The 27,343-nt window shown below is 43.9% G+C and overlaps 1 protein-coding gene across 5 annotated transcripts in view; it reads left to right on the top strand.

Annotated features, from left to right (window-relative positions):
• The window catches only part of UNC13B (unc-13 homolog B), a 224,691-nt gene that overhangs the window by 154,979 nt on the left and 42,369 nt on the right, over positions 1 to 27,343 (top strand). Inside the window, exon 1 of one of the 5 annotated variants that reach the window (XM_062208008.1) lies at positions 22,778 to 25,073. The exons of the other annotated variants lie outside the window; for them this stretch is intronic. Within the exon in view, the coding sequence (XP_062063992.1) occupies positions 22,778 to 25,073 (2,296 nt within the window). Of the gene's footprint in view, positions 1 to 22,777; positions 25,074 to 27,343 lie in introns of those variants that run through there. 5 annotated transcript variants of the gene reach the window in all.

Here is a 27,343-nt window from a genome sequence, read left to right as displayed (position 1 = left end):
GGACTTCTCCAACTTGAATATGTTTAGGCCAGTTGTGAGGGTAGTATTATATGCACAATATCATTGTAAACTTACCTGTCCATGAAACTGCCTTTTGGAGGAACTTCATGTTAGACTTTTTTCCAAGTAATACACGTGAGGATTGTCTGTCTCTGGAGATTTCATTGCCATTTCTTTAAAATTGTATTTGTGAGGCCATCAGTGAGTTCCTAAGACTTAATCTAGTGGTTGCTTTTCAGTTGTGTGTCACTGGACCTCTCCATACCATTTGACTGTTTTAAACACTCCCTCCTCCTTAGATGTCCAAGAAACTCTTCCCAGTTCTCTTCTGATCTTTTTTCAGTCTCATCTCCCTTTTCTTGATTTCTCTCTGCATACTTAAATGTTGTTCTTTCTGGGGTTCTTTCCTCAATATTTTTTTTCATATAATTATGTACATTCCTCATGAAATCCCATTATTATGTCAACAACCACCTGAATGGAGTGCTTCCCCGTCTGTATAAGAGCCTAGATTTCTCTCCTGAACTCTGGACTCAAATTTCCAGCTACTTCTGAGACACTCATTTGTCCCATCAACATCTCAAATTCAACATCTTCTAACAAAAAGATACCACCTCTCCAAAAATGGTTTTGGACCCTGTATTTTGTTCCCATGCTTCTCAGAGCAATGCTGAATTCTTTAGATGTGATGAGGTTCTTGAGAAGAAAGAGAAAGCAAACCATTCCTTTTATTTTGTAAAAGAATTATGAGCCAAAGGAGTTATCTCTTATTTTCTGAGGGAGGAAAGGACAAGATAGCTGCTTTCTTGTGCACATAATAGTAACTCTAGAAATATCTTTGTTGACAGAGTAAATGAGAAAGTTATAGTGTAGGGAAGCTTGCTTTCTTGCATTCAATGTAGCTGCTTTGTGGAGAGGAATAAGGCAGATTTTCCTGCCTGAAAATCTTGAGACAACTAGAAGTCATACCTGTACTTGCCTGTGCTCATTTTGGGTTATACGATTGCTTTTTACATTCTGAAATTTCATATTTTACCAGCTATTCATGGCCCTTCCTCTGCTCGACCAAAACTTGCTCCCTTTTCTTCTCAGGATTCTAAGATGAATTAGAAAGATAGCATGCTTGCTTAGTTTTATATTAAGTTCAAAAATAGGCAAAAGAAGTCCTGGTATTTGAGGTCCAGACAGTGATTACTTTTGCAGGAGGGAGTTGATAAGGACTAGATAAAAGCACAGTAGAGTTTCTGGAGTTTTGATGATATTGTTTCTTGATACGAATTCTTGTTTACAATGTTGTAAAAATATACCTTTGATGTATATACTTTTTAATATGCATATTATAATTCAAATCAAAGTTTTTAAAAAACCAAATGAAATAGCATTTCATTTTATTATTGCTTATAGCCCTTGTTTATTTTCCTGTTGGACTATGGTCTTTTTATTTGTCAAACTCTTTAATAGAGCCATTAAGGTTTTGACCATAATATAAATTAAAAATGTTATCTTAAAAGAATCACAAAAAAGTAAAAGAAAAATAGCACTGAAATACAGAATAAGGACTGTGCCTAATTTTATATCCCTGATGTCTGGCACTCAGCCAGCTCATAACTGATGATCTGAGTAAATGTATAAATTAAACTTCCTGCTTAAAAACATGTTAATTTTTCTATCTACTATGTCTTAGTCTGTTTTTCTGTTACTATAACTGAATATCACAGGCTAGGTAATTTATAGAGAACAGAGGTTTATCTAAGGCATAGTTCTGGGGGCTGGGAAGCCTAAGAGCATGTTGGTGTTTGCTCAGCATCTGATAAGGGCCTTCCTGCTACATGGTAACATGTAGAGGACATTACATAGCAAGACAGAGCAAGCTAGCCAGAGAGAGCTCACTTTCATATGAAAGCCAATTCTGTGATATTTCATTAATTCACCTCTCAAGCATCCCACTTCTCAACACTGCTGCTTTAGAGACCAGCTTTCCAACATATGAACTTTGGGGAGACAAATCCAAACCATAGTGCACTAGTAGATAAATTATAGTCTCAGCTTTTTAGCCTGGCATCCATAAGCACCCATGACTTGGTCCAATTTGTTTTTCTGACCTTCATCAACGCAGAAGGCTACAGTGCATTTGAAAGTACTTGGGCCTTATTATCAGCCAGAGCCTGAGTTCGAAATATGACTCTACCATTTGTTCCAAGTCACCTATCTTTTTAGAAACTTAGTTTTCTCATTTTTGAATTGAATATCTAACATGTCTCAATGGGTAAATAAGATGGTATGGTTGACCAGGGCCTGGTGTGTTGTTAGCATTCAGGAAATGATAATTTACTTTCCTTTTCAGCACATTCCTTCCTTTTTTTTTGGGGGGGGGGGGCAGGCAGAGTTAGACAGTGAGAGAGAGACAGAGAGAAAGGTCTTCCTTCCTTCCGTTGTTTCACCCCCCAAATGGCCACTATGGCCGGCGCACTGCGCCAATCCGAAGCCAGGAGCCAGGTGCTTCTTCCTGGTCTCCCATGTGGGTGTAGGGCCCAAGCACCTGGGCCATCCTCCACTGCCTTCCCAGGCCACAGCAGAGAGCTGGACTGGAAGAGGAGCAACCGGGACAGAACCTGGCACCCCAACCGGGACTAGAACCCAGGGTACCGGCGCCGCAGGCGGGTGATTAGCCAAGTGAGCCAAGGCGCCAGCCTAGCACATTCCTTCCTTTTTCTCCCTTTCAAATCTTTGCTCATCCTGAATCTTCTACCTTGAATACCCTTTTTTTATCTTTAGTTTCCACCTATTGAAATGGTATACAACCTTTGTATCAAAGCTCAGATATCACCTCCTTCCTGGAGCCTTCCCTGACTCCCATCCCAAAGCAGCACATCTAAAGCTGGAAATATTTGCCTCTCTCAAATTCTCACATATTTTAAGGGTGTCTCTTGTAATGCATGTTAGTCACTCACTCTAGCCTTAAGGAGTCGCAAAGGCTGTCCTCACTCTAGAGGCTCCCAAAGAATAGGCACTCTAAGCGGGCTGTTACCCTGCAGGCAGGAGCTCTGTCAGTTGGAATAAACTGGGGCATGAAAAGGCAGGTTGAAAAAACTGCTTTGGGCCTTTGATACTCTTTTTGTGCTTCCTTTTGCACTAGGAGAAATTCAGATGTCTAGTTGAGATTGTGGACCCAGAGCAAGCAGTCAAGTTGAAGACTTTATCTCCATATTTCTGACTTTTTAAAAAATATTCCACATGTGAGACCATACAGTATTTTTTTCTGCATCTGACTTATTTCACTTAGCATTATGTATTCCAATTCATCCATGTTGTAGCAAATGCCATGATCTCCTTTTTCAAGACTGAGTACTGTCCCATTTATATATCTGCGTTTGTATTTTATATATATATAATTTCCTTTATTTGTCCATTCAATTACAGACACGGATTATTTCTGTATCTTGGCTTTTATAAATAGTGTTACAATGCACATAGGAGGGGAGATATCTTTACCAGGTGATGATTTCATCGTCTTTGAGTATAAACCCACGAGGGATTGTGCTGGGTCATGTGGTTCTAGTCTTAGTTCCTTTGTGATACTTCATGCTGTTTTCTATGCTAGCTGTGGCTATACCAATCTTCATCCCCACCAACAGTGTATTAGGGTTCCCTGTGCTCCGTACCCTTGCCAAATTTTGTTCTCTCGTGTCTTCTTCATAATATCTGTCCTAATAGGTATAAGGTGATATCTCATAGTGGTTTTAATTTGTTTTTCCCTGATGATTAGAAATGTTGAGCATGTTTTCATATACCTTTTATTCTTAAGATATTTATTTATTGATTTGAAAGGCAGAAAGAAAGTCTCCCATCTAATTCACTCCCCAAATGCCCACAACAGCCAGGGCTGGGCCAGGCTGAAGCCAGGAGCCCAGAACTCAATTTGGGTCTCCGATGTGGGTGACAGGAACCACTTGAGCTGCCTCCCGGTGTGTGCATTAGCAAGAAGCTGGAATTGGAAGCAGAGCTAGAACTCTAGCACAGGTACTCTAGTAAGAAATGGAGAAGTCCCAAGTGGTATCTTAACTGCTTTGCCAAACACCTGTCCCCTTATGTCCATTTTTGTCTTTGGAGAAATGTCTCTTCAAATCCTCTTTGCAAATCCATTTGCAAATCAAGTTATTTGGTTTTTTGCTGTTGAGTTGTAAGAGTTCTTACTAAATTTTAAATATTAGCCCCTTATCAGATATGTGGTTACCGTATATCTTTTCCTGTTCTGTAGATTGTCTTTGCATTTTGTTGATTGTTTCCTTTGCTGTACAAAAAGATTTTTCATTTGCTGTCATCTTATTTATCTATCATCTGTCTATGTATGTATGTATGTTTTATAGCTGTAAAGAAGTCTCTTGATACTGCCTGGCTTATGAAGGCCTTGCAGGAATGTAAGTCTTAAGTCTTAGGAATTAACAAGAGACACTCACCTGCAGTATTTTCTCTGCCAGTGTGCCTTGGTGACCTAAAACATGTAGGTGGAAAACTGTAGTTCAGAGATTCAGAGATCTTATTCTGGGCCACATGTTTTCTTGTTTCTGTTTTCCATGCGTATGTACAAGCTTTAACTCCTTTGCTAAGTCAAAGTCAAGCAAAACATATGGAGATGAAGCTCCATGCAAAAAGCTTTTAATTTGGGAACCATAAAGAATAGGATTGCAATCCAGGACACACATGCATAGGCCAGTGTGGTCTCCATTATGTCTGAGGAACAGCAGAAAGGTTGAGATTTTATTGGGGAAAGAGAAAAACTGTGTGAGATGTTTTGAAAGAAAGCTCATTGGCATTTATGGCATTATGCAGGAGCTGACAAGTTCCAATTGGTGAGCAACTTCAGTTGCTAAGTAAAACCAATCAAGTCAAAGCAGACTTTTCGTTAGACTGGCCTTTCAAAACAATGTGTCAGGCAAGTGTTCCTGTGTAAGTAGTTAGCTGTCCTTGTGCTGCTAGCTGGGCCTGTGATAGTTCCTATTTTCAGGCAAATCATGGCCTTCCCTGGCTCTATTTGTCATGCTTTGACATAAGTGACTCCATTTTAAATCTGACAGCTTTCACAGCTAGAGTGATTACATTTGAGGTCAGGAACTGATTTCCAATTTCTAGCACAGCTCCTAATGCTTAATAAACACTCAGCAAAGTGTTATGGAATTAACACATAAAAATATAAAATGGTATTATAAGGCCATAAGTAATTGATTGCAAAAGGAATGATTAACACTTCTGAGCCCCCCCCCCCCCAAAAAAAAAAAATTCCCTTGGGATTTTGGGTTAGTGTGGTCAGAGAAGTTTTGACAGAAGAATTCCCAAAGGATACTAAGTCAACAGTTGTTTTTAAGTATCAAGAAATAGAGTAATATTAGTTTGAAAAAATAGAAATCAAGGGAAATTTGCTTCCTGTGTTTATAAGCACGTTGTCCTTAAGGAGACCCATGGCTTCTTGCAAATAGCAGCAGGTTGTATTCTTTTTTTGTGAACCATGAAGCTGAGATTTTCACCAGCTTCAAAACAGGAACATCCTGGAGTACAGTTTTAGTGTAGCAAATAAGACTTCTTGAAGTCAAAGAAAGAGGTAAGTTATAGTCCCAATCCTTGGGCTTCTACTTCCATTTGTTGCCATCTTCAATCATGCTAAAGAAATGTGTTTATTCAGTCCACACCTGAGGACATTCAGACATTAAATAACCGGAGATGACAAGTTAGGAAGGGCATTCCAGATGAAAAAATCAACATCCTGGAGCATTTCTTTTGTGACAGGTAAGGTAAAAACTGTTGACTGATTTCTCCCGAAAACACTTTTCTTTGTTGGCTTATGTGATATCTTTCTTTCCAAGTCCTTTCTTGTTTCTGACAACTCCATCTTTGTTTCCTTCACAGCATTTTTCTTCTTCTGCTTGCCAGTTAAAATTTAATGACTCCCAGGCTCTGTTATCCACATCCTGCTCTTCTGTAAATCATCTCACCCACATTTTTACCTGAGACTGAGGAATCTCAAATTGCTGTCTCTACCTTAGCCACCTTCCATGAGCTCCAGACTTGTGTATCCAAATGCCTATGGATATTGTCACCTGTATGACTATAGGCACCTCCTACATTGTGTTTGGACTGTACTCACCATCTTGTGTTTTTCTTCTGCTTCCTCCTTTTATCTCACTCAAGCATAAAATCTAATACTCCTCTCACTGAGAATATATAATATGGGTACAACGATTCCCAGTGCTATAACATTTCCCACATTAGGCAATGAGCTCACTAAAGGCAAGGATCATATCTTTTCATCATGCTGTGCCTGGTACAGCAATGCTTAGATATTTAAAAGGTTTTGACTTATTTTTATTTTTTATTTTTGTAGAATTGTATTAGTAATTCTGAAGTGTTCTGTTTCAGTTTGCTAGGGTTGTCATAACAAACTACTGCAGATTGGGTGCTTACACAGCAGAAATTAATTTCTCTCTCTTTTTCTTTCTTTCTCTTTGTCTCTCTCCTTCCTTCCTTCCTTCCTTTCCTTTCCTTTCCTTTCCTTTTCCTTTCCTTTTCCTTTTCCTTTTCCCTTTTCCCTTCAAGATTTATTTACTTGAAAGGCAGTTACAGAGAAAGAGAGGCAGGGAGACAAAAAGAGAGATCTTCCATTCATGATATACTTCCCAAATGGCCTCAAAAACCTGGGTTGGACCAAGCCAGGGCCAGGTGCCAGGAACTCCATCCAGGTCTCCCATGTAGGTGGCAGGAGCCCAAGCAATTGGACCATCTTTTCCACTGTTTTCCCAGGCCATTGACAGGGAGCTGGATCGGAAGTGGAATAGTCAGGACTTGAGCCAGAGCTCATAGGAGATGCCAACATTGTAGGCAGCAGCCTAACCTGCTGTGCCATATGCCGGCCTCAACAGAAATTTCTTGACTCCCAGTTCTGGAGGTGAGAAGTCCAAAACCAAGCAGGATTAGCTTCTTTTGAGAGCTATGATGATAGGCTGTGCTTGGTTCTTTCTCCTTGGCTTATAGATGGACATATTCTCCCTAAGTTCTTTCTTTTCTTAAATTTTTAAAGATTTTATTTATTTAAAAGGCTGAGTTACAAGAGGCAGAGGAAGAGAAAGAGAGAGAAAAGTCTTCCATCCGCTGGTTCACCCTCAAATGGCTGCACCAGCTGGAGCTGCTCCGATCTGAAGCCAGGATCCAGGAGCTTCTTCTGGGTCTCCCACGAGGGTACAGGGGCCCAAGGACTTGGGCCATATTCTGCTGCTTTCCTAGGCCATAGCAGAGAGCTGGATCAGAAGTGGAGCGGCCGAGACTTGAACCAGCACCCATATGGGGGCCAGCACTGCAGGCGGCGACTTTACCCACTAAGCAACAGTGCCAGCCTTCCTAAGTCCTTTCTTTATGCGTATCTATATATCCAAATTTCCCTTTCTTCTAAAGTCACCAGTCACACTGATTAGAGCCTATCTATGGACCTCATTTTACTTAATTTCCTCTCTAAAACCCCAAATAAAGTTACATTATGAAGTAGTGAATCTTAGGATTTCCATATATTAATTTTGAAGGAATTCAGTTTTCCTTAGTCCATTTGGGCTGCTAGAACAAAATATCACAAATTGGTTAGCTTCTAAGCAATAAGAATGTATTTCTCACAGTTCTGGATGCTGAGAAGTTCAAAATCAAGGTGCTTTGTCTCCATGTAATGGAAAGGTTGAAAGCATTCCCTTGGACCTATTTTAAAGAGTGCAAATTGCATTCATGAGGGCTTTGTCCTCATAATCTAATCATCTTCCCAAAGGAGACCCTCCCACACACCTCCTAATACCATCCCTTGAGGGCTAAGATATCAATCTATAAAATTTGGAAGGATCCAAACTTTTTTTTTTATTTATTTTTTATTTTTTGACAGGCAGAGTGGACAGTGAGAGAGAGAGAGACAGAGAGAAAGGTCTTCCTTTGCCGTTGGTTCACCCTCCAATGGCCGCCGCGGCCGGCGCACTGTGCTGATCTGAAAGCAGGAGCCAGCTGCTTCTCCTGGTCTCCCATGCGGGTGCAGGGCCCAAGCACTTGGGCCATCCTCCACTGCCTTCCCAGGCCATAGCAGAGAGCTGGCCTGGAAGAGGGGCAACCGGGACAGAATCCAGCGCCCCGACCGGGACTAGAACCTGGTGTGTCGGTGCCACAGGCGGAGGATTAGCCTAGTGAGCCGCGGCGCCAGCCTTCCAAACTGTTTTTTACTGTTTTGATTCCAAGTATTATTTTCTGACAAACACTTGGGAAGGTTTCTAGCCTTCTCATTCTTTTTTTTTTTTTTTTTTTTGAAAGGCAGAGGCAGAGAGAGAGGGAGAGAGAGATTTTCCATCTGCTGGTTCACTCCCCAAACGGCCAGAGCTGGGCTGATCCGAAGCCAGGAGCTTCTGGGTCTCCCATGTGGTTGCAAGGTGCTTGCTTGGGCCATCTTGTACTGCCTTCCTAGGCCATAGCAGAGACCTGGATCAGAAGTGGAGCAGCCAGGACTCAAACCATGGCCCATATGGGACTTCACTGCAAGCAGTGGCTTTCCCCACTACGCCACAGCGCCGGCCCCCCTCCTCATCATTCTGATGTTTCTGTCTGGTGGTACTATAGATAGAAATATGGAAAGAAAAAGATGGGATGGCATGTCCAGCGAGTTTAAGGGATTTGCTTTGACCAAAGTGAGGGCATTAGAAAGCTGGATCCCACTAGGCATGGAGAGGTCAAGGAAGGATTTTGATAATATGCTGAAGAAACGTAAGCTTTTCTTTTACTGCATTCACCGAAGGATTTTAAGAAAATAGGTGACAAAAATCTACTTGAATTTTAGAAATATCCCTCTAGCAAATTGTATAGGATGGATCAAGGGCAGGAAGGAGGGAGAGAGAGAAGGGGAGACAAAGACAGAGAGGGGAGGGGAAGGGAGAGGAGAGGAGAGGACAGATGTTTCTAGAGGAAGGGAGAATGGGCATGATGAATATTTTGTGTTAGTTCAAGTGAGAAATCATGAAGCCTAGACTAAGGGTCGCAGAGAAGGGGACAGATTTCATAGGTGAGAAGGTAAAACAGATTAGACTTGGTGACTGTGTGGCAGAGGGACAGAAGGTTTTGCAGGGGATTCTGCTATTGGATGGAGATTCTGAGGGTTCTGTGTTTGAGCAAAGAAGTCATCTCTGCATGAGGTTGATACGGGTGAGCTGGCAGCACAGAGCTCTGAGTATCAATGCCAGCACCAATAGTAGGCTTGCTGTCAGCACTCCTTGCTTTCCAGGCTAAGTCTAACTCTATCCTGACTCATCTAGTGCTTCCCCTTCACCCCCATGCTTTCCTTTTACTTTCAGAGGTCCTCAGACTAAGTGTGGGTCTCCCTTAAGACTTCTCTAATTTATACATTATCTAACTTCTTATAATGCAATGCCTCGTACCTGATATTTTTTAATGATCTAGGAAAAACTCTGTTCTTTGGGGCCCTCTCATTGAATCACAAGGACATCTGACATTCACACACTGGCTAGGAACATATTTTCCAAAGCTTGTAGAAACAAGGGCCTAGGGTCTGGCATTATGACACAGTGAGCTAAGCTGCTGCCTGCAATGCCAGCATCCCATATTGGTGCACCAGTTCATGTCCTGGCTGCTTCACTTCTGATCCAGCTCCCTGATAATTTATCCAGGAAAAGCATCAGAAGATGACCCAAGTACTTGGGCCCCTGCCACCAAAGTGGGAGACCCAGGTGAAGCTCCTGGATTCGGCCTGGCTTAGCCCAGGTTGTTGCAACTTTTTGGGGAGTGAACCAGTAGAGGGAATATCTCTATGTCTCTCCCTTTCCCACTCCTTCACCCTCTTGTCAGTCTGCCTTTCAAGCAAATACTTAAATTGTTAAAGAAAGAAGGGATGGAGGGAAGGAGGAGAGAGAAGAGAGAAACAGTCCTAAACCAAGATGTTTCTCCACTTTAGGGTTTGCCTTAACAAACGTCTCAGCCACAAAGAACTGAAGAGGATAAATATTGAGTCTTTTAATAGTCTCCTTTTATTACGAGCAGTTCATTCTTTATGAAATTTCGAATTTTAGGTTTCCCTTAGAGTATCCTCAGCATATGTTCCTTTAGCTGTCTTTATTTATTTATTTTTTAAGATTTATTTATTTGAAAGGCAGAGTTACAGAGAGGCAGAGGCAGAGAGAGAGAGGTCTTCCATCCACTGGTTTACTCCCCAGATGGCCGCAGTGGTGCCCATCTGAAGCCAGGAGCCAGGAGCTTCTTCGGGTCTCCCACATGGGTGCAGGGGCCCAAGAACTTGGGTCATCTTCCACTGCTTTCTCAGGCCGTAGCAGAGAGCTGGATCGGAAGAGGAACAGTCAGGACTCGAACTGGTACCCACATGAGATGCCAGCACTGCAGGCGGAGACTTTACCTGCTGCGCCACAATGCCAGCCCCTGTCTTTAGGTCTTGAGAGAGGACCAGCGTACTCTGTGGATTGGTTTGGGACATGAACAGATTCTGGTAGTGGACCTACTTTGGTCCTTAATCTGGGAGCTGTGACTTTTACCGGGTTTTTATAAGAGCACAGTAAACATGTAGACAACTTTGAGGGTTTTTTGTTTTTTTTTTTTTTTGGACAGGCAGAGTTAGTGAGAGAGACAGAGAGAAAGGTCTTCCTTTTTCCATTGGTTCACCCCCAAAGTGGCTGCTATGGCTGGCGTGCTGTGGCCGGCCTGCTGCACTGATCCGAAGCCAGGAGCCAGGTGCTTCCTCCTGGTCTCCCATGCAGGTGCAGGGCCCAAGGACTTGGGCCATCCTCCACTGCACTCCTGGGCCACAGCAAAGAGCTGGACTGGAAGAGGAGCAGCCAGGACGGAATCCGGCACCCCAACCGGGACTAGAACCCAGGGTGCCGGTGCTGCAGGCGGAGGATTAGCCTATTGAGCTGTGGCGCCGGCCAACTTTGAGTTTTTAATCATTTGGTCTTTATGTGGATATGGGGCCACAGCCTTCAGAGGTACAGGCTGAAAACCAGTTTGTTTAGCTGGGCAGTCCTGAGGCGTTTGTTTATCAGCTTGTTATTTTCTAGTTTTTGCTAATCAGGTATGGGGTTTGACCTGATTGTAGGATTGGATTTGTCAGCAATTTGTGACTCCTTAGGCCTGCCTTGCAGCTTGTCGAGTCCGATTTAGGCTGTGTAGCAGTTCTGTCTTAGCAAATCAGTAAAGTCAGCACATCTCTGCCAGGCTCGTCACTCCCTGAGGGTGGCATGTTCCTGAGGGAAGGCAGAAGATGAGCACCTCCCGTGGCCAATCACTGGCTGCTGCATGTAGTTGCTGAGTAGTTTAGGGAGGGCACAATAATTCTACAAGGGGGATAAAGACTTTTCTCAGTCACCAGAGCAAGCCATTTTCCTCATCACACAATTCCCAGCTGTGTGACCACATGTTGGGCACTGCATGTAGCTCGTGGCTTTCGTTAGTTGTAGAGAAGGAAAGCAGTGTCAGGCCAAGTCCTGCATAAGACAGATTTTGGCTCCCCCCCCCCCCCCCCCCGTCCTTTATACCTTGTGTGTGTGATGGTAGATGCTGGGAGATAAGGTGGGTACCTGCTGCTCCTGACCCAGCCAGTCCCTGCTGGTGATATCTGGATAGGCAGGCTGAGTTTGGAGGATGGGTATTTTTAGCTTTCAGACCAGACTGCAATAGGGATTCTCAGACTTGTTTTTGTGATGGGGTCAGGGGGAATTGTGATTAGCAAGCCCCTCCTCTATTATCCCTTTGACACCATTCAGTTGCATTAGGAGGTGAAGAGAAATTGGGTGCACTAGGTGGTCTTCTGACTAACCCACCACTTGTCTCCCCCTTTGGAGCTCTTGCAGCTCTGAACCTTCCACAATGCTGCGTGAGTGTCAGTGTTTTATGTTGAATTTCCATCTTGACTCATCTGTCTCTAGGCGAAGATCCCTGCAAAGATTTAAATTGGGAACCAGACCTTGAGAATGTCTGTTCAGAGCATTTCACAGCTTCTGGATAAATGTCTTTCCCTTCTTAACCCAATCTGTTTTTTTCCGATAATGCCCAGTGAGCTCTTGAGCAGCCCTGCTTTGAGGAAGCTTCCCAGCTAATGTGGGTGCTGTGTTGTTCTTTATCTCTAAAAAGTACCCCATCCTTTTAGTCTTCTCAGAGTCCCAGAGGGCCATGACTTAGGAAATGGAAATTGCCTACCTGTCCCCAGAAGCGAATGCACTGAGGAGGTCTGATTGTCACGTGGTCATGTGATATCTGGCGCCCTATGAGCCCATAGCACAGAGGCAGAAGTGGCCTTGCTTTTTTACCAGACCTAACACTGACTGCTGTGTACCGCTTTCCCACTTACTCTCCTTCCTGCTTTTGATAAAACATAGGGAGGTGGGAAGATTCAAAGATAATTTATGGTCAGAACTAGGTGAGCTCTCTTGAGAAGTTTGAAGATTCTAGAGATAACATCTTTGTTGTGTCTCACATCCTAAACACATCTTCTGATGTCTGAGATTGTTTTTCTGGAAAGCCCAAACTGCTTAGAAGATGGGCTGGATGTCTTTGCGGAGACAGATGGACAGGACAGGGTCCATTAGCCTTAGGAATACCATCTGAGGCCTCAGCCAGACCCTGGAGCCACTGGCATGCAGCAGGAAGACGTGGGTTCTTCAGGCAAAGTCCTAGCTCTGGGGGTCTTCCCCAGCCTTGAGAGAGTGAGCTCTCATCCCAGGGAGCCCATATCTAAGCCTGGTAATGAAGCTGCTGCTCTGGGCTTTTCATGAGAGCTATGGAGTTAGAGGAAATTCTGATTTAATCTCTCTTCCCTATAATTCTTCTTTTAAACCTTTTGCCTCTTTCTCCTGGCTGGAGTTGGGGAAGCTCCACAGTAAATTGCCTGTGACTTCCACAGAAATTTGACAGTTTTCAAGTTATTTTTTTTCCTCTGTATTTAGATGTGATTGTAGTTGTGCTGTCAGCCCTTATCTCTTCTGTCATCCAGCCAGCTCCCAACTGGGTTAGGAGGTATTTGCTCTGCTGTCAGTGTTGGCTGCATAATGAAGTAGACAGTTAAGGAATGGGTTGTTTAGCATCTCTTGGAATCGAAATTGTCTTCCTTGGTTGAGGGGGAAGCAATGTTATTGGAAGAAGGCAGTGGGGAGGCAAAATGTTGGCTATGGAATCAACTGCTTCGCCTTAGGATCTTGGATGAGCTAAGGAAATCATTCCTAATTTAAAAGCCTGTTTTATCTACTATACAAGACTGCCTGTTCTGCAGTGACTGGTCCTAGCATGGCTGCCATAGACTGACTCCCTGATTTCTGGGCTTAGAGACTGGATTTTTTTGTGGATTGTTTCACGGAACATTGCAGGGCAGCAGAAGTGGCAAGGTTTGCAGCTTGATTTGTGCATGCTGGGTGAATCAAACTTGCCCTTCCCTGTTGGCCTGAGGCCTGAGGAGGAAGAGGGCTTTTCTCCTTGGGTCTAGCTCAGGGGAGGTAGAGGAGGAGAACTTTCACTGGATTGTTCCTAGCTGATCAGAGCTGTATATTGAGAAAGATTCTGAGCTTCTCTAGGCTCAGCAAACAATGTTTTACTTGTGGAGTGTTTTCAGAGTGGAAAGGGGTATTGTGATTGGTGAATTTAGCATTTTATGCTACAGGGCTTCAAGGGCCACTGACTTACGCTTGGACATTATGTTGTAGTAAATGGACTGAAGATAAAGACATTCAATTTGCTGAGGAGTCTCACCTAAAATTGTTGGATTATTAGGAATTATGACCACCTAGCTAACAAAATCCACAGAGATGGGGCTGCCGTTAGCAGAGAAGGGTTGGGAAATTTGGAGTCATGAAAACAGGTCCCTGAACTTTAGACAGCTTTTTGGTCAGCATGATATAACTTCAGATTACTTAGTTCCCAATTCCAAAACAGTCTTGGTCCTAACTTCTACAGTATTTATTTATAATTCTCCTCTTTCTCCCTGGTCCTTGCCTTGGCATAACCCAAGGGAGTTCTTGTTTTCCAGTTGGTTCTCTTGTAGTGGCTGTTCAGGAAAAACTGGATGAGATGTGTACTCTGAGATCAAGGCACTATTTGGTGTTAATTGCACTTGGGTACTTTCCCTGCCCTGTAGCCTCTCCAAATGCTGAAAGCAGATTATATACATACAAAACCAATCAACCATCCTAGAGCTTGTCTCAGTAAAAGGGAAGAATCCCTTTGAACTTGGGCTCCAGCAGTTTCTTACTCTGTGCTTGCTTCCCTCTGAGACTAGGAGCTCCTCAAAGTATAGGGCTCTGTCTTACTTCTCTTTATATTCTCTAGCCCAGACATGAGAGAGGTGGGTAGGCAGGGGAGAAGAAAGGACCCGGGGAGCAGAGGAAGGAAGGAAGTGGGGGAAGGGAGAGAGTAAGATCTATTTTTAGCAAGAGGGAGAGACACTCACCCAGGGTGTGTGAGTGAGCTTGCTGGCGAGGCTTCTGTGTGCGTGAGTCTGCTGGGAAGGGGGTGTGTGCGCCAGCAACGTGTGAGGAGGGCTGGTGTCCTATGGGAGGTTGCAGGCAGGAAGCAGCTGGAGAGGAGGAGGAGCAGCAGCAGGAGCAGGAGCTGCCCTGCTTTCTCTCTCAGTCTCAGAGCCCGGAACTGATTGAGTTAGAATTCCACCTCCAGTTGAAGTTTGGCTGCTGTTGCCTTCAGCAGGCTGGTCGTCAGAACCCCCCTCAGCAGAGAGGTGTGGGCCAGATTGGATTCCTAGATTTGCAGCCAGCGAGACTCCTGCCCAGCGTTCACTAAGGGGATTTCTCTGCTGGGCATTGTTCCTATCATCAACTTCGCACCGTGAGCCAGCCAGCTGGGTGCGACTGAGAATAATAGCTCCTGGGCTCTGTGTGTCGGTTGGGCAAGCAGCAGTGCTGGGGCTCAGAAAGTTCATCCTGTGGCTTCTCTGTCAAACCAAGGAGTGCTTCTGAATGGATTTCCTTTTTCAAGACAGCAGTTGCATTCTAAAACTTGAGAATCCATTGTTTTAATGTATTTTGTTTTTTCCTTTTCATTTCCTTAACGCTTATTTTGGTTGCAGTAGCAAGGTAAGTGGTATTGAGTGTATGACTGACTGAGCGACAAGCAGGGACAGAAGCAAAGCCTCTGTGGGTGGAATATGGAGCAGCTACTTTAATTACATAACTGCTGGAGCCAACTTGCTGGTGGGGGTCATTGTAATGAGTGAAGAACAGCATACTCAGCACTGGGGTAGCATCTTCCCGTGCACGTGTTTGTGTGCTGATAATCTGACCACTCGTTCCTCCTTGGTACTCTGCTGTGTGTATACAGATCATCTGTTTTTCCCTCTTCATATGTCCACATGTGTTTATAAATTATCTCCCCATTCCTCTCCTGCATGTATGTACATTTAGACAATGCTTTCATTTATCTTATACAAATACATATAAGCCCACCGTATTTGTACGTATATAGAAATAATTGTTACTTCATCTCATGCATTTATATATGAGCCTTCCTGTGCTCATATGTGCTCTGCATGTATTCAGAAATGTTTCTATTCTCTGTCTCTCGCTCGCTCTTTCTCTTTCTCTGTGTATGTATGTATGTATGAGAGAATGTTTCTGCCTAATGTATTAGTTCATCTCTCTCATGTACCTATGCTGTATAAGCAGAAAAGTCATCTTGAGTTTTCTCAGCCTTGAGTGTGTACGTGCATGCATATGGATAATTTTGTAATTTATGTCATGAGTTTTGGAGAAGGAGCACTAACTTTGTAGTTGAAAGACCCACTTTTAAATCCTAGCCCTATTTGGTGAACTAATTTAGCCTCTCTGTGTTTCCTTTTTTTTACCTCTAAAATCTGAATAAAAAGCCTTTCCTCCTGTCTCCCAAGATTGTTATGATGATAAAATGAGAGTCATGTAAACTGAAAAGTCTAAATAAATACAATATTTTATTAGTACTGTGTATCCCTCTAGAGTGAGCTGTATAAGATGGCATATCTTTGACCCAGCTGCACTGAGATTATGTTCATGTATATGCGAAGACTCTAAGCCTTGTGTGTGAGAGGTCACTTTCTTCTGAAGTGACCTGGTTTATTCTGAGGTTTTTCCCAGAGTATTGGAAGGAGGCTACAGGGAGATAAGGATATCAAGAAATGGTCAAGTGGAAAGAGAGAAAGGGCCTCATTCTCTGCAGGCGGAGACCTTACTACTTTGTTCTTTGTAGTCTTGAGAAGGATTGAGCCTATCACACAACAGAACTGTGCTGCTTCCATCTGGAATCAAAGTGAACAGGTGAAAAGATGAGTGAAAGAACAGAGAATTCTGCTGCCTCTGAGATGACAGCCTGCTCTTTGTGGTGAATATCGATTGCCAGGTTTTGAAGGCTCTCCAGAGTGTCCTGTGGCCAAACTTCTAGACCTGTGCTGTCCAATATGGTAGCCACTTGCCACATGTGACTGTTAAGTACTTTAAGTATGGCTAGTCTAATTTGAGATGTGCTGTAAATGCAAAATACATGTGAGATTTCAGAGACATATTATGAAAAGAATGCAATTATACAGTTAATTTTTATATTAATTACATGTTGAGATAATATTTTGATATTGGGTTAAATAAAATATATTAAGATCAATTTCACCTTTTTTTAAAAAAAACTTTTTTACATAACTACTAGAAAACTGAAAATCACCTATGTGGCTCATATTGTATTTCTGCTCTAGGCCCATCACTAATGTGAAGACCAGGGCAGCTTTTCCTGCTGGAAGGACATATGAGAACCCTATCACAGCAGATGACGTGGAGTTCTGAGGATTGTGGCAAGGTCTTTTCCTACCATCTTACAAGCTGGAGAAATACCAGCTAATTGTGTGGCAGAGGCCAGTGATGCCACAACACCCCTCACCCCCTTTATTTTTGGTCTTGAGTGATTTCTCAGAAAATTGTGGGTAAATATAACTGGGGAGAGGTTTTCAACTTAGTTTTATAATGAAAAGGGGTTATAAGCCATTAATCTAAAAGAAAACCTAAAACTTGAAATCAGCATGTTGTCATGGAAACAGAAGTGTACTTAAAATTAGGAGACCTGGATTCTAACTCAGCTCTGCCATCAACTCAAAAAGTTCATGGGAAAATATACATTATCTTGTATTTCTGTTTTTCCATGAACTGCTTGAAATACATGTGTATTTCTTTCATGACACTGATTTTTCACTCTGTTCCAGACTCTGTGCTTAGCATAGTAATACCCTGTGCTAGGCATTGGGAATATAAAAACAAGTAAGGCACAGCTTCCAATGTAATGGCTTTCACTCCTACTGTGGATCCTCAAGCAAGAACCTCCCACTTAGGCAGCAACAACCAAAGGGTGTCATTCTAGGTCAAGAGTTATAATCTTGGGTAATTGGGCTTTTGATAAACTAGAGTTGTTGCTCTGCCTAAAGACTTCCAAATTCACAATTTAGAAAAATATGGTGATAGCCAAACAGAACTACTCCCTAGGCTGGATCACAGTATAGAATGAGGAGGGATGGCAAATCTTGGTAACTAGTACTAGGACATTGCTAAGCATTTGGTTCAAGGCATCCTATTTCCTTTGGTTAATCTCACTGGGTTTGCTTGTTTGTTTTAAGATTCATTTTATTTATTTGAAAGGCAGACTTCCTGAGAGAGAGAGAGGTCCTTCGTCTGCTGGTTCACTTCCCAAATGGCCACAATGGCTGGGGTGGGCCAGGCCAAAGCAAGAGCTTCATCCAGTTCTCCCATGTGGGTGCAAGAGCCCAAGCACTTGGGCCATCCTCTGCTGCTTTCCTAGCCCTGCATCAGCAGAGGGCTGGATAAGAAGTGGAGCAGCTGGGACTCAAACCAGTGCCCATATGGGATGCTGGCATTGCAGGCAGTGGCTTTACCTGCTACACCATGACGGCAGCGTCGGTTAATCTCACTCTTCACATCTTATGCTCTGATCATTTTCTGCTGGCAAGGTACTCTGTAGGCACTGATTTTTTCCCAAAGATTAACATCCTAAGAGTACCCCTCCTGCTATGGCCCTGGAAGTCCATTCATCTTTCCATATTAGCCATACAGTGTAACTGGTAAATGGTCCAGCGATGATGTGTCTTCTGTGGAGGACTGAGAACTGTTGGCTTGCTGCCAGCCGGGATTGTTTCACACTAATTGAGAGGCTGGTTGGTGTATGTGCATAGATTCCTAGCCTGTTGCCAGAGATCCCCTGGTTGTTTTCTTTAAGCCAAGATTTGGGTCAGAAGAGATTTTTACAAGGATTCAACACATTCCTAATCACATTTATTTGACAAATCAGAGAGAGGGGTAAAAAAAGCCATTAAAAAACAGTTGTTTTTTTTTCTCTTGACTGTGTGTGTGTGTGTGTGTTAGGCTGGTATTGGTGCGATATGATTTAAGGGGTCTACTCCCTGCTGTAATTCTCAGCTTTCCATCATTAAAGCTTTAATCTTTGATTAATTCATTTTGTTTTGATGTGTCCCCTTTTTGAACACAGGTAACCCTTGAAAGGCCCGCCTGATTTTCCCCAGCCTTAGGCATTCCTTAGAAAAAGAGCACAGAAAGGTGTGTTCATTTCTGAGAATGAAATTTGCAGAGTTGACCAGAGTGGCTAGGCCAGAATCAAGGCAGAGTGATGGCACTGGATACCTTATAGGATTCTGGAGGGCTAGGTTGGAGCTGGATGGACTCCTCTCATCTCAGCTCACGTATTACTTCTCTGTAGCCTTTCCTGTCTTGGTTTTGACGAGCCTCTCATTCACTTCCCATTCTTCACTCCTGGAATGAAATGCTTACTTTTTATTACAAGCTCTGTGATAATACGAATCACTTTATATTGTAACTGTCTATATGTCTATTTCTGTCTCCAAACCTTAATATATTAGAGAGGAGGGACTATGTCTTATTCATACATTTCCAGCACATAGCTTAGTGCCTGGCACACTCATTCATTTGAATTGACTTGGATATCAAATGGTCCTCACAGTTTAGCCCCATCATTACATTCCTGTGGACAGTAGTAGCAGAAAGAGGCTGGGGAAGGTGGTGAATTGGGCCTCCTGGCCCTGAGGATTGCCCTTTCTGCCCATTCTGGGTTCTGATAGCCTATTGAACTCTGAGCAAAGTGACTATTTGATCGTTTAGGCACCACATTGAGCTCTGTCCCCTATTTCCAAGCCTAAAGACCTGGATGGCTGAGTATGTTTGTTGCCTTTAGGGAAACTATCCCCAGGAGGTGATTCTTAAATTCAGAGTTCATCCAGGGGCAGTGACTGCCAACTCAGAAGGTTTAGAGGGATCTTTTTATTTGTTTAACATGGAAGCAAGCGTCTTTGTCTGGGGCTGGGAGAAGTTGCTATGGTAGCTCTAATTGGAAATTTCCTATTTGTCAGGAACAAAGGGAAGCAAACATGTCTGCCTGCAGACCTTCAGAAGGCCACAGGCAAAAAGCTCTGAACCTATTTGCCTCCTGTGTGGCTGGCCAGCCAGTGTGGTAGTCATGGTAGTCTGGGAGCAGACATTGGTGACGCTGTCCAGAGGTTAGGCCAAGTGTATCTGGAGTGTTGATCTGAGGGGCACACACAGGTAGACTCAGGTTAGCCTGGCCTGCTTTGAAGCAGTAACAGGAAAGTCAGCTTCATCTTTGTTGCTAACTGCCTTATTTGGACCAAAGTGTAGTTGGCCTTGAATACCTGGCCTTGAATTCTATGTCTCACCAGCATCAGGAAGAAAAAACTTGCCTCTATCACCATTTGCCCCTTCCTCCTGTTGTTAGGCTGCCTGAGAGAAGTGCTGGGACCTGAATTCTTTGCTGCTTCCTTTTCTACCTTAAAAAGAAAACTGTATCGGGGTTCAGCTTCTGATGTAGTGATCCAGCCTCCTGCTAATGCACACTCTGGGAGGCAGCAGGTGATGGCCTAAATACTTGGTTCCCTGGCACTCACATGGGAGACCCAGACTGGGTTCCTGCCTCCCAGCTTTGGCTTGGTTGTTGTGAGTAAACGTTTGGGGAGTTAACCAGTGGATGTAAGATATTCCTCTCTCTCTCTTCCTCCTTCCCTCCTTGTTTCTATAAATACAACATATATACATACATAAAAATTAAGGGGAAAGAAGAAAACTTATAGAAGAAAACAGAACTCAAAGGGTGTTAATCTGCCTAGTGGGATTCCAGGCACTGCTGCAGACCATCAGAAGGACTGGGAATAGTAATAGTCTCAGGTGAGTGGAGTCATGGTTCACTCAGATGAAACCACTTAGATGATTGGTTGCATGGCTTCGATATTGGTCTTCCTGCTTTGTTGACTGAAGGATTTACCATGTCAGGTTAATAACAGCATTGCAGTGTTTTACAGTTTGCTAAGTACCAATCTCTCATTTTACCTTTATAACATCTCTGGGATTGTCTTGCCCACTTTTTAGATGAGGAAACAAAAGCACAGAGAGGTCAATATACTTGACCTGTATTTAAACCAAGAACGTCAGTGAAGCAGGTCCCAAACTTAAGTCTCCTGATTCTAGGTCCCATAGCGCTTGCTAGTACCTCATGTAGTTTCACACAGAGCTTTTGTCTTGGCTTAGTAACAGTCTTTCTCCTTTGAGACAGACTTAAAAGGCTAGTTGGTAGCTCATCCCTTGGAGGGCCAGGGACATTGTTCAGGACTAACACTGTGTGCCAGCACCAAATCAGAGACAACCAGTCCCTGCACAGTTGGGGAGAAAGAAAGGAGAGTCATAGGAAATACATATTTTCTAGTTGTGGAAGGAGATAAGGAAGAATTTCAGTTAATCCTAAAATAGAATGTTTGCATAGGCAGCTGGCCACTAAGCACAAGACCTAGGAATTCAGACTGTGCACATAAAACACCCACAACAGCTAAACTGAGGACTGACCTGGTCACTTGAGATTTGAGGTGGGTAAAGCAATAATGGATAAATTGGTCTCTACTGCCTCACAGGATAGGTAGAGTTCTCAGATGAGCTGGAAAGAAGAGGGGAAGATATGCAGTGGGAAGTTGACTAGTTTCTGACTCTTGGTTCTTGACCTAGTTACTTCTAGCTAAAGGAGTCAGCTTCTTCTTTATCCCAAGTCCTATGACTTGTCTTTTTTATGCCTAGTCTAGACAAGTACAATGTTTCTAAATTTTAGGCCCACAGTCTATAGCTGTAGATGGTGCTTTTCTTGAAAATGAGTTGCTGTGACAGCAGTCAGCTTGCATTCTTTAAGACGTTTCCCCCTCTTAGGATTAACTTGAGCCCTAGGAAAATGAAAGGAGGCAAGAGTTTAGAAGACTTAGAAGTTTACAGCAAGTATAAAACACGGGGAAACCATCTCTGGTAAAATAACTTGAAAGCACAGCACGTCTCCCACCAACCTGTCTTTACCCTCCCAGGGTGACCTAGCAGAACCCAAGAGTATCTCCTGGGTCTCTGCTTCCTCCTCTGTCCTCGCCACTCTGCTCTTTCCCTATACTTGGCACGTTCTTAGTTAAAAAAGGAATGGATGCCGACTCCATATAATGATGATGATGATGATCTCTATGTCTGTTGTATAGTCACCAATAGCTTAGGGTATGGGGGTAGGTATGTTTTCACTTTCTTGGATAATAACAGAGCACCCTGGAGCCTTCTTTAATTACTTAGATGAGCTATGCATTGTTCTCTCCAGGCTAACCAAAGGGTTGGAACAACCTCTGTTATTGGAGCAGTGGATAATGTGCTGGGCCGTCACTTAAAGTGGTACTCTAAAGGACCCTCCGTGGCCCAGGAAAGCTGAATCTGGGTATCGATTAGGCTGCACAAAATCCTTAGGGAGGTATAAGTGAAGCACAGCATCAACAGGCTCTTCCATCCCCAATTATGGGTCATATGTGTGCCTATCATATGTGTGCCTTTGCCTGCCTGCCTCTCTAGATCCACACAGTCTAAATGCCACCCAAGTTATGGGTAGTGACTGTGCCCATACTATATCCAGTGTGGGGAAAATACCATGGAACTGGTGAAATTAGGTAAAAGTACTTTTTTCTCCAAATTTAAAGTATTTGCCATGATCCTTCTTCCCAAGTGAAAGATTGCCGTCCTAAACGAAGGGCAAGCACTGCTGTACACAGTGTGTGAGCTCAGCCTTCACTGGAACAGTCCATGTCTCGTCTTTCATTGTGTGTGGAGTTTCAGCTTCGGTGGTTAAGCATCTGTTTGTTATTCCTGAGCTACACCCTAGTGCTGAATTTTGTGAAGATTCGGATAAGGAATCATTCACTGGCCTTACCCCATTTACCTCCCAGTAGCTCACCCAGAGCACAAAAGACTCCATCATCAGTATTACAATGGGATACCAAAGTAGGAGAACTGACTGCCTATCCTTTAAGGCCAGGGTTGGAAGGCAGTTCAGTGTTGATTCCTACAGTTTTAGAAGGTAATATTCTTATCCTTGTGAGACAGCTGATTCGGATTAAAATTCTGCTTTCTGACCTGAGTGTACTATTTTCCTTTTCCACTAGCTACAGGATAAGAATCAAGCCAGGATCCAGGGGAATGTACCAGGTTTGGACACCACACACAAGGTCATTCCAGGCAGCACTGTGGGTTAAACTCAAGACATCAGTCAGCAATAATTGCTAGAAATAGGCTGAAAAGAGAGGACAGGCTTATACCTTTCAAGGCAATCTCTATTAAGCATCCTGACCAGGAATAAGAGGAAGAAGCCGAGAATTCCTCAAACTGTAAGGGAGAAAATGAAGCGGTTGTTGCAAGAGTCCGAAGAAGAAATCATGGTCACTTTGGGACCCTCCTCCAGGGTTTCCCCAGACAAGGCTAAGGCAGAGACTACGTATGGCAATAAGAACAAGGCCTCAGGCCCAGCTGGATTCTTCCTGGAGGACAACTGTCTGCCCCCTTGCTGTGGGTCAGCAGCCTCAGCCATTGGCGGAGACCGAGGTAGGGACCTGGCCCAACTTTGCAGCTTTGGGCAGCAGGCCAACAGCCAGCTTCCTCTGGGCTCCACTGCCTCTATTTCAGGGCCTGGTTCTCAGGACCTCTCACCTGCTAGCATTACTGCAAGCTATGAAGAGCCCTCAGAGAAGAACCAAACCAAGCCCTTTTTGTCCAGAGGCCTCTGCCAAGGCTATGGCCATGAACAGCGAGAGCCTTTGGGGGATGTAGTAGACTACATCATCCGAGAGCTGCAAGGCATCAGCCGTCTCCAGACTGAGATTGCTGAGCTGCGACAACACTTGAGCCAAGTCCGGGGCTCAGTGGATGAAGTCTCTACCTGTGTAGACTCTGTAATGAGTGAAATAGAAGGTTTGCATGGGGGCAACAGCTCCCTGGCCAAGGTGTGTGAGGGGGAAAAGGCTCAGAAACCCTGTGTAGACAGACCCAGTGAGGAAGCCATTCTGTATCTGTATGGACTTCCTGAGCAGGATGGGGAAAATACCATGGAACTGGTGGATAGCTTCTTAACCAAGCATCTCTGTTTTAATGGCATACAGTGCAACAGGTTTGTCCAAGAGGCCTACAGGGCAGGCAGATCCCCTGCCCCCAGACCCACTGTTGTGAAGCTTGCCCATCTAGAGCACAAGGATTTCCTCTTGCAGCAGTCCATCCTCTTGCAGAATGTGGGGGTCCGGATTGCCACCAAAGAAGAACCAAGTTGGCTGCAGGGCCCTAAGAATTCCCAAAAGAAGTCTATGTCATTTTGGCAACAACAGCTTCAGGATCCTAGTTGGAGTTCTTTAAACCAGGATAAACCAGTCCTTCAAGTGGAAACAGGGGACAGAGGATCCCTAACGGGATCCTCTCAAATGAAAGCTCAGAATCAACATGGAGAACACCAGTTCCCTGAGCAGCAAGGCCATTCCTTCCTACTCAAGAACAGCAATCTAGCAAAGCAGAGGGATATGTCTAAACCAGGAGCTGAAGGAAAAGGACGATGGGGACCATCTCAAATTATCAGTGGCAACTCTGGTGAACTGGGGGAGAAAGCGGTTCCTCTGTCCACCTGCCATCAATCTGAGGAAGCTTCCCTAGTGTTAAAAGAAGAGGATTCTGGGAAATCCCAGTTTCTCAAACAGTGCAACGAAGAACTTGAAGCATGTAAAGTAGCAAAACCAGAAAATGACTGCAGCACTAAAGTGGAGGCCAGTAGTTGCCTGTCACTGTCTGGGGTGCTGAAGACAGAAAGAACAAATGCTGAGGACAGGCTCCTGGGCTGCGAAGCTGGGCTTGATATTCTGAGCTCAAAGCAGCTGGAGGACCTCATGGCAGACAAGTCCAGAAAGTTTGCCGCGCTGAACTGCAGCAGCATGATGGAGGAAATTGTCATGGGGCCTGAGGCTTTTGGTGACATGGTTCACATTGACCTGAATGAAGAGGAGGAATGTGCTGCTCGGATCCTTACGGATGTCTTTGACAAGGCTTCTTGTGTTCTGGGTGGCTCACAGGAGGATGAGGATGTGGAAATCAAGTTTTACACAAGCAAACTGGGACGAGCAATTCACCATTTTCGTTCAGCTCTGCAGGGAGTATTTCAAAAGCTGGAGAACAGTGGGTCCCTCAGTCCTGAGGACTTGGAGAGCAACGAGAGTGGTTCCCAGTCAGAGAACAGTGATCGGCTTCTTGGGACAGTGAGTTTAGGGGGTGCCCAGGATTGCTCTGTGGAGAGCCCTGGAAGTCAGGGGAGTGAGAGCTTGCTCAGTGTGGTCTCTGGTGGGCTGGGCACCTCCACACAGGAAGACCAAACTCCTAAGGATCCCAGCAGCTTCTCTCTTGCTTCTAATAACTCCCTTCTTGCATATTCATTGCCAAGTTTTGCTATGGCTCCATGTCTGGGAAGTGAGACTTGTTCTGGGCCAGAATCCCCCAAGCAAAGCAGATTAAGCCTAGAGCAAGTGTGTACTGAGACTATTTACCTCAACAAATGCATCAACAATTTTAAAAATGTCCTAAGAGAGAAAAGGCTAAGGCAAAAAAAACTTTTGCACGAGCTAGTACAGAAGGCAAATCATCTCTCGGTAGAAGACGTGCCCTCAGGTATTCTGCCTCTGTTTAATGGGGTCCTGGCTGGCTGGCTGTGGCCTCCCTCTGGCCTCCCTCTGGCCAGCGTGAGACCTGGTGTGGTGACAAGTTTCACAAGGTGATGGGGAAGGTCCGCAGCCTGAATCAGCCTAAATTAGTCCAGCTCAGACCTTAAGCTAATCCTGTGGGAATTGGAGTAACAGGAAAGAAATTCCTGTCCTTAGAGGAGCGTCCTATTTACTGGGGGGAGCTGTGGAAAGTACCTTTTGAAAGTGGGAGGGACATCTGGGCAGAAGTAGTTTATAGCCACAGGACTTTTAGGTATGAAGTAGGTGTGGGAGTGCGAAGGCAGACGTGAGGGTGAGGCACATTTGCTGGCAGGCATGGAAAGGGCTGAGAAAAAGTTCCATGCATTTTAAGATGGTTCTCTGTGGGTTTCTCGAGACGAAACTGCCATATCCACAGCAGCTGATGGGGCTTCTCCACCTGAGGCAGCTGTGGAAATTCCCCACTCTGACCTGTATCATCTGCCTGGTCCTGGACTTGCTGACGTAGAACCTTGGTCTGGACGTAAGAGTGTCCAGGAGCTGCTTATACGTGATCCTGACCCTGCCTGAACGTCCGATTCTGGCCTCCACGGGTCATGTTTCCTCCAGCAAAGGACCACTTACCTGAGAACTAGAGAATGGAATGTTTTTAGACAATAAAAACAAGAGAACATTTTTCTAGGCACTAGGGAGATATGTAACTTTAAAATTACGTCTCCCAAACAAAATTAAATTTATCCAAAGAGCATATGCTGTATTCATCCAGTTTTAAATGTAAATGGGGTTGTCCTCTTATGCATATAACCTGATTAATCTTCCTAAGGCAAAATTAAAATCTTGAAGCATATTGTGTTGGCAAAGGTGTGAGGGAACAGACATTCATACATTGCTGGTAGGATGAGAATGTAAATTGATATAACCTCTAAGGAAACCAATTGATAAAATGTATCAGTTACTCATATGTATGCCCTTTGAGCTCTCAGCACCACACCCAGGAATGTTTACTGCAGATACATTTTCACATGGGGAAGTGACATATGTATGAGGCTATTTTTGAAACATGGTTTTTAATAGTCAATTATTGGTACATCCAAACAATGGAATACAGCACCATGTAGCTATAAAGAGAATAAAGTAGCTCTGTACTAAAATGGAAATATACCTAAAATATATTGACATGTGAAAAAGCAAACAGGCATAACAGTTTGCATAAGATGCTTTGATTTGTATAAAGAGGGGAGGAGAAGAGTACACCCAGAGTGTCTGCTTGCAGGACATGCAGGCTATCTAAGGAAAGATACATAGGAATCTGAGACAGCCATCGTCGCTTAATGGTGGGACTGTGTTCTGGGAAATGCATTATTGGGCGATTTCATCATTTTTCAAACATTGTATAGTGTATTTACTTACCCAAACCTAGATGGTGTGGCCTACTACGCATCTAGGCTGTGTGGTATATACAGTTGTATACAAAGTGTGCTGTTGACCGAAACGTCGTTATGAGGCCCATGACTATATATGGTTGCCCATGGGGAGAGGAATTAGGTAAAATATTAATTGGATAGGGGGACTATTTTTCTATGTATTTCCTCTTATACATTTTTAGAATTTGAATCATGTTAATGTAATACCAAGTCTTATAAAGTTACCTTTTAAAACCCAAAAATGTAAATCGTACTATTCTTCCAAATAGCCCTGGCACTGCCCCTTATAGATTATTAAGAGAAAATCTGAGTTTCTTCACTTGCCACTCATGGTTACTCCAGTTGGTCTCCAGTTTACATTTCCAGGTTTCTCTCCCATTGTCCTATTATATGCCTCTAAAAGGAAATTTATGTCTTAGAAATTTGCTTTAATCTTTCTGTTCTTACCGTATTCATTTGTGCTTGCTCAGTTCTAACCTAAGGTGCTGTGTTCACCATTTCACCCCAGCAAAATCTATTCATTCTTCAACACACAGCCCAAGCATCAGTTCTTCTAGGAAGCTTTCCGTAATTCCTCTGCTGTAAGGGATGTCTCCCTCCTTGATGTTGCAGCCTGTCACCTCCCCACCACTAACTCCCAGACCTTTAGAAGCTGTTTCAGCTATGGCAGTAGAAACTACAAATATCACAGCAGTACTTCCTTACAAACTCCTTAAACCCTGGTTGGAGGAGTGCTAGACGGTGCAGGACCTTGTGGTACCCGCGGTAAGCAGGGGATGGCAGCAGCAGTGATGATACAGAGCAGCAGGGAAGA

This window comes from Lepus europaeus, chromosome 12 (assembly GCF_033115175.1).
Source record: "Lepus europaeus isolate LE1 chromosome 12, mLepTim1.pri, whole genome shotgun sequence".
Classification (NCBI taxonomy): Eukaryota; Metazoa; Chordata; class Mammalia; order Lagomorpha; family Leporidae; genus Lepus; species Lepus europaeus.
The sequence above is the reverse complement of the archived record's forward strand: the minus strand, read 5'-3'. Positions and strand labels throughout refer to the sequence as shown.